The sequence below is a fragment of the Nestor notabilis genome, unplaced genomic scaffold (genome assembly GCF_000696875.1).
Source record: "Nestor notabilis isolate BGI_N333 unplaced genomic scaffold, ASM69687v1 scaffold10795, whole genome shotgun sequence".
Classification (NCBI taxonomy): Eukaryota; Metazoa; Chordata; class Aves; order Psittaciformes; family Psittacidae; genus Nestor; species Nestor notabilis.
Genome location: NW_009930643.1, coordinates 8,187 through 15,258, shown reverse-complemented (window position 1 = coordinate 15,258; position 7,072 = coordinate 8,187). Strand labels below are relative to the sequence as shown.

The window sequence follows — 7,072 nt, the reverse complement described above, 5'->3', positions numbered from 1 at the left end:
TGACAGCAGGAATTAGTCCAAAAACCTTGAAATAAAGCTGCTTTGTGCAGTTTCTGAGTTCTGATTTGTACTCCTTTATCCCCACCCTTTAATATAAATTGCTTACATTTGCCTCACACTCAGACTATTAGTATGTACTTTCAACTTCACCCTCATTTTAACTGTTATCAAATTTGCCATAAACCAAAAAGCCAGAATTAACTTAATAACCACAAAATCAACTTCCTTCTCCAAGACCTATACGAAAGAAAGACACAGAAGGGAATTGAGGGAGAACCTACAACAGTAAACCCAGAAAAAGATATCAGTTTGTCTGCTCCTAAGCAACAGGAGGGTCACTGCAGCTGGCAAGCTGGTATTTCTGAGACTATCACATCCATAGATTTTAAGCAAAGCTCTAGGTACAGCTACCCTCAGTCTCCTCTAAGAAAGCTGTTACTAAACCTCACTTCATCCAGTTTCTTGATAAGAAATGAGGAAACCCCTTGGTGCTCAGACACCCATATCTTCTATCCCTGAAGAAAGAGGAATATTCCTAAATAAAGAGGTCATGACCAAAGCATCACCTCCTCTGACCTGCTGGCTATGTCCTTGCACCTCAGTACAAGGTTCACCATGCTGATTCATGTCCAGTTCAACTGCCAGCATCCTCCTCTCTTCTGCAGTGCTACTGCCTAGCCAGCCTGTATACCACTTCTTGCCATGAGGATGCTATCCTGGAAGATCAGTGAGCTATTCTGGGCTCCTTACGACATTAGGAAAACCTCCCACAAGATCTTGCTTCCAGAATCCCCCAGAACTAGCATCCTGTTCTACTCAAGTCCATCTAGAGTCTCCATTCTGCTACTTGCCTTCTTTACTTTCCCCAAGACTTTAAACTCTTACTGTTTCAAGGCTGTCACTGAAACCCCTGACCAGTTCTTCACTCACAAACAGCAGGTCCAGCACCGTGATTGCCTGGTCAGTGTGCCTAGCACTTGTGTCAGAAAATCATCCCCAGCACACCTAGAAGTATGGCTTGCTTGTGATCTGCCATATTACCTTCCAGTAGAAGTTGTGATAGTCTCCCATAAGAACCTGGCCCTCTTGTATCCCACGCTGCATGTGTCTGTGTAAAGAGACGTAAGCTGGGCCCATAATCATCCTGTTTCTGCAAGGAGACTTCAAGGCCTTTCATCACAACACCCTGTGCTCCCCTGCTCCCTCATTTATCTGCAGGCTGTGGGCTCCGTACCCCAACAAAGCTCATCTGAAGGCTTCCTTATCAGCTTACCCTAGATATCATTGTTCCACTTCTCCAAGGACAGTCAAAATATTCTGAACCAATTCCTTGTTCTTTGATACTACATGACTTTGTTTCATTGGAGAATGTACTAAAAGGTTTAAAATGGTACATCATTTTAGAAGTCATTTAAACTGAAACAAAATAATAGTCCTATCATTTCCTTGTCAGGATTTACCTCATTTACTGCACACATCCGGGCAATAGACCCAATGTTATTGGTGATGGTGACCAGTATGGCTCTTGCAAGATCTTCTTTGCTAACAGACTCCCTCTTCTCTTTGTAGATCATATTCCCAAAACTAGAACAGGAAAAATTTCTATTAAACACAAAGTGATTCATGTGCATTTGTGCAGAGTATAATTTTTATGCTACACCAGAACTTAAACCTCATGTTTGTTCTTAAGTAGCTCCTTTTTTAAGCCTGTATTAAATACAGCAATCTGACAAATGACACTACAACATGGGTGTTTATTCCTTCACAGGAAACAGTTAACCTTCTTATAACAATGACCCCTGACAAAATACGTCTGTTTACAATGTTTGACTTCCATGAAGAACCATCTACAGCAAAGGTAGTCTTATTCTTAGGCAAGACTACTCTGCAAATCTAGTTCCTGTAAATTAAATCAATGTCTAAGTCTGACTGGTGAAAGCTCCCAGCTCCTCATGCTTGCTTCCTCACTCACAGTATTTATCCAGTATTTATTGATGGAACAGCAAACCTCAAACAGAAAACAAAACAGCTGACAGACTGCAATTTAGGTTGCATAAATGAAGAGTTCTGGATCAGAAGGGCATTTTCATTACTATACTTAGTAAATCATTTCTTGCAAATAGTAATAATGACAAGACAAGAATCTGCAGCTATGCCTGGCATTTTACCACTAAGGACTGTGCCATATCTAAGTCAGTTCAGAGAACTGGAATTCAGATTATTCTAAAACTCAAAAAGTCATTAAAGATCTTAAGAGTCTTAAAAAGTAAACGAGAACAACAAGTACCTATATACAGAGCGAGTTAAGATGTACTGACTAAAAGTGACCTCTTATCATATGCTCTCTCAACAGGCCTGGATTCAGCTGGCTGGAGAGGCAGAATTAAGTTACTGTGAATTAAGACCTCTTATGACTGAATAAAAGCAAAGATTTAATGAACTCTCTAATGCATATATTAATTTCACTCCCAAAGTTTATTCTTCTATTTCTTAAGGGTAGAGAAGCTGTAACAGCACCAATAACCTTCCCCCATGGAAATAAATCTTGAGTGGTCAGCAACTGTATTGTGCATCACTTGTTTTGTATGTTCTAATTCTTTTACCATTACTTTTATTTTCCCTTCTGTTTCTGTTCTATAAACCTCAACCCACTTCCCTCCCAATTCTGCCCCCATCCTGCAGTGAGCAAGGGGCTGTGTATTGTTTAGCTCCCTGACGGTGATCACCTCATATTCTGACTCGTGTGAAGCTGTATATGACATACCATGTGAGGTTTCTTCAGTACCTAGCTAGCAGGTTGCACGTGGCTTTAAATCTTCCGGAAAACTGAGGATACATACATTTAGGATGAAAATGTAGCTTAACTACAAAAGAGGTTTGCAAAAAGCTATTTTCTTTGTATTAATAGTTTAAGTCTTGGTTTTGAAGCCTCCCCCAGACTAGCAAAAGAAGCAACAAAAAGGTCTTTTGCTTACCTGGATGCTACAGCCCATCCTGGCAAGCCAAATCTTTCATAGTCTCCTCCATAAATATCTCGAACCAGCTTGTCAGCGTGTGTGCTGTCTCCTTTGGAGGCCATTTCCAGAGCTTCTTCAAAACTTTCACAGCCAGTCAACAAACTGCACAGACCAAGAAAGGTCCCTCCACCTAGACTGAGAAGAAAAACAAGTTACTTTTAAATAGCATTTCCAATTTGATACGAGGAAGTAACTTCATATCAAAGAGGAAATACTATTTGCACCCAACTAACAAAACAAATAAAGCCCTCCAACTTAGATACCAAGCTTTCTGCTTTCTTGCTCAAGGTTCACCACATGAACAGGTCTCAATCAATTTAACATTTATGTAATTTAGTTACAAGAAGCTATAAGAGCTAACAAATAGTCATAAACTCAATCTGTAAGCTGGAAGACTTTATCAGAGATAAACTCCCTAAATACCAACATCATGCCACTGACTGATCCTTGATCATTAACTGTAAAACATGCGTGGACATATTGATTCTTATGGAGCAAGAGAAAAACAGGTTCACTGGGTACGTTACCACAACTTGGGACAAAACCTGTAAAGCTCTCACTACAGAGCATGTCCAGCACTCATCATTTGATAGATACTTGCCAAATCTCTTCAATAACAGAACTATGGGAATGGGCTTCTGGGCTTCAATGAATGCAGCTGTAAACTGAAGATAAAATACTCTTCCACACGACAGAGTGAGAGAAGTGTGGGGAGTCAGGGACAGAAACCACTTAGAAAACAGAAGGCTGATCCATAGAGTAACAACTCCAGCTTAGGTTTTTGAGTTACCTTGTTCCAGTTACTCTCTTATAGTTGTCTTTGGAATGGACTGATAAAATACTGACTCCTGAACCAATGTTAACAACCAGCAATGGGTATGGATCATCCAGATTAAAAGGCATCTTTTGGCATCTCTCAGGATCTGAGGCATTTTCAAAATAATAGCACTCTGCCTGGCCATTGAAGCTGACAGAGTCTATATACAATAAGCCTTTCACAAGGCAGTCAAGCTCGTCCAGTTTGTGCAGCTGGAGGTTTCCAATCTGTGGTAAAGAGAAAAGAGACAGTGTCAACATGTTCTAACATTGCTTAAACATGCTACAAATTTGTGAGTGTATTTGTACTGCCTAACTGTTCAGGAGCTGTTCAGGAGCTTCAATCCCACTATAAAGCCAAAAAAGAACTGAGGGGTGAATTCTGAATACATCAGTTAGCAAATAACTCTGATTATAAATCTAGATCTGAGACTCGAATCAAGGACAAGCAGAGTAAGTATCTGCTTTAGTAAGTCCAGAGATCACTTTTGAGATACTCTGACATCAACCCATTGAAAAATTCACAACATTTTTCATCAATCTAAGTAAAAAATCAGTCACCAAACACCTGAGAGGCCCCATCAAGAGTCATCTTAGTGAAACTCACACATCTGCACATCTTTTCAAGGTTTCCTTAGATGTCAGACACTCATTTCCAAGATGTCAGCAAATAAAACTTAATGGCATCATACTAAATATCCCTGCAACTTCACTAAGACTCCAAGGATTGTAAGAAAACCACAGGGCAGAAATTCTACGGGACTTCAGGCTCATTGTGGTTCCTCCTCAGTTTTGCACATGATATTTAAGCTGCTGATCTCTCATAGAGCATAAAGACAATTTTACAGGTGCTGTGGACTCCAGGAAGGCTGTAATTTCACATGATACTTAAACCAGTTGGACTCTGAGCTTTCACAGAGTGCTCACGTTTTCTCCCTTACTGCAGCAGGGAGTTCCAAAAGTTAAGAGTGTAATTAGGCAGCTAATCTAAGGAGAAACACCCAGTCTCTCTGCGAATCAGATGAGCTCACATCTAGAGAGCAGCCCACAATTAGATTGGGAAGTTGCACAATCAGATTGGACTGCACACTGCTGACTGACATCAGTACCAGGTCACAGCACTGTCAGTCCCTGCCTCATTCCCAGGGCCCTTCAGCTCTTCTTGCCATGACACAACCAAGAAGCCTCACTGCTGAGCACATCAGGGAACATGAAATATTTCTGTGGGGTTTTATAATGAATTAGTTCTTCTGTACAAATCGTGACCCTACCCACGAACAGTTGTACCAGCTCAATGCAAGACTGGCACAGGAACAGAAATAGCAGCAGATTTTTTTGAATCCAAACATTTTGTGCTACTGAGTCATTTTGTCTCTAAAAGCACGAGTTCTGCAGCCACTTTAAAACCAAGACATGGGCACACTGGATACTGTGGTCTCAGTCACAACTATCTCTGCCTAGAAACTGCATCTAACCAAATGATCAGTTATGATCATCAAGGGAAATCAAATCACCTCAGAAAATCTCAAACCACTCTGCAGTTGTAAAAAGGCGTTTTATCACAGATCTCTAAACACTGCCCTGGACTAAATTAATGAGGATAATCCCACCCACAAACACTGAAAACCTATCAGCAAAGACTGGTTAGGAAAGAAAACCCACAGTGAGCTGAGCACCTCAGCAGTCTAAGCCCACTTCCCATCAGAAAAATAAGTTAACTTCCAGAGTGTCCCGCATTTCACTGCATTCACGGAAGTTTCTAACAAGTTGTTAGCATTAGATCTTCATGTTTATTATGGTCAGAAAGCATATTTCTAGATTATCATACTTCAGACTGAAAAACAAATGAGCAATTAATAATATTTGAGCATTCCACAGTTTTTCAGCATACTGCTTATTTTAACCACAGCAGTGCTTTCAGCAGCAGCTTCAGGATGAGGAAGGACAGGCTACCTACTGTGCGAAAGTCTTCCTCAAACTTGTAAGCACCACCGCCAGTGGCACACAGCACCGTGTGTAGTGTGGAAAAGTTCTTACTTCTTCCCATTTGGATAAAAGTAGGCAAATCTTGGGTTGGGAATCGAATAAAGTGCAAGTTTCCTCTTCGAGCAAAAATCGTTAAGTCTTTCAGCTCAAGATGGACATCTCGGATGCCAGTGGATCCATAGGCTACGTTGGAAGTCAGGTATTTGCGGATGCTCTTCAAGCTTTCAACTTCCTCCTGCTCCTCCTCTGCAGTGATATCAATAGGTTCAAAATATGCAAGTTTCACCAAAGTTCCTCCAATGTCCATGCCAAACCATGGGAAAGCTGTGAAGATACAAGAATGTGTCAATTAGCTCTCCTAAAAAGCAAAAGCACCTAACTTAAGGCTAAACCAATGCTATACTTTTCAACAAGGAAGACATTAACAATGAACCTCCACAGGAACAGAGAATTAGTTCCATTTCCACTACATGACTGAAATACCCTCTGGCTTTCCGTAAAAATGGAAGAATAAGCAACAATCTGTACTCACTGAAATGCTGTCACATATGCTCAGAAAGCCCAACTAAAATCTCCCCCAAGTACCCCGTATCTTTCATACCAACAGGGAACAAAGGATTCCAATAACCTTCACTCCTCAAATAAGTTTTGACACAGTTTAGCACAAAGACTACAATGCACACTGGAGAGAAATCAGGTTACACATAGCTGGGAGCACATAGAAAATTAGGATTACTGAATGTAGGGTCCATTTCCCTTTTTTTGCAGCTTGGATAGGAAGGGAAAACTTCTGTATTACAAACCAACACAAAACCACAAGTATTTTGTCACTTTTGTGGGATGACTGCAGTTCCTAACAGGGATTATATGGTTTATGTCATCTAGGACCATGATTTGAATATGCCTGCATCAATAAATCTTCCTACTGTGTGTGCTGAAACAGAGACTCAGACACCATCTTCATCTGAGAGTTTCTTCAATGTCAGCTTCCACGTTTAAAACTGAATTTGTGAGTTTAAGCAAGATCCTGAACACCCACCCGGGAAGCTTGTGTTTTTATTTCCTAACTGCTGCTATAACTTGCTGGGTTGCTTGGGGGTTTGGCTGGTTGGGTTTTATATCCCGCAGAGTTCAAATTTATTTTTTCATATGCAATTCATATACTATAGAAGCTTGAAGCTCAGGAACAAAATCAGAAAGATATTAACATGGTCATCATGAAAAAGATGTAACTACGTTGGATTTACATTACC

General features: G+C 40.5%; 1 protein-coding gene across 1 annotated transcript in view; it reads right to left on the bottom strand.

Moving 5' to 3' along the window:
- Positions 1-6,135, bottom strand: part of PANK3 (pantothenate kinase 3) — an 8,849-nt gene extending 2,714 nt beyond the window's left edge. The window contains exons 1-4 of the mRNA XM_010015501.1: positions 5,791-6,135; positions 3,808-4,061; positions 2,976-3,152; positions 1,461-1,584 (exon numbers count right to left, since the gene is read on the bottom strand). Coding sequence (XP_010013803.1) covers positions 1,461-1,584; positions 2,976-3,152; positions 3,808-4,061; positions 5,791-6,126 — 891 coding nt within the window. The 5' untranslated portion in view covers positions 6,127-6,135. The remainder of the gene's footprint in view (positions 1-1,460; positions 1,585-2,975; positions 3,153-3,807; positions 4,062-5,790) is intronic.
- Positions 6,136-7,072: the final 937 nt, after the last annotated feature.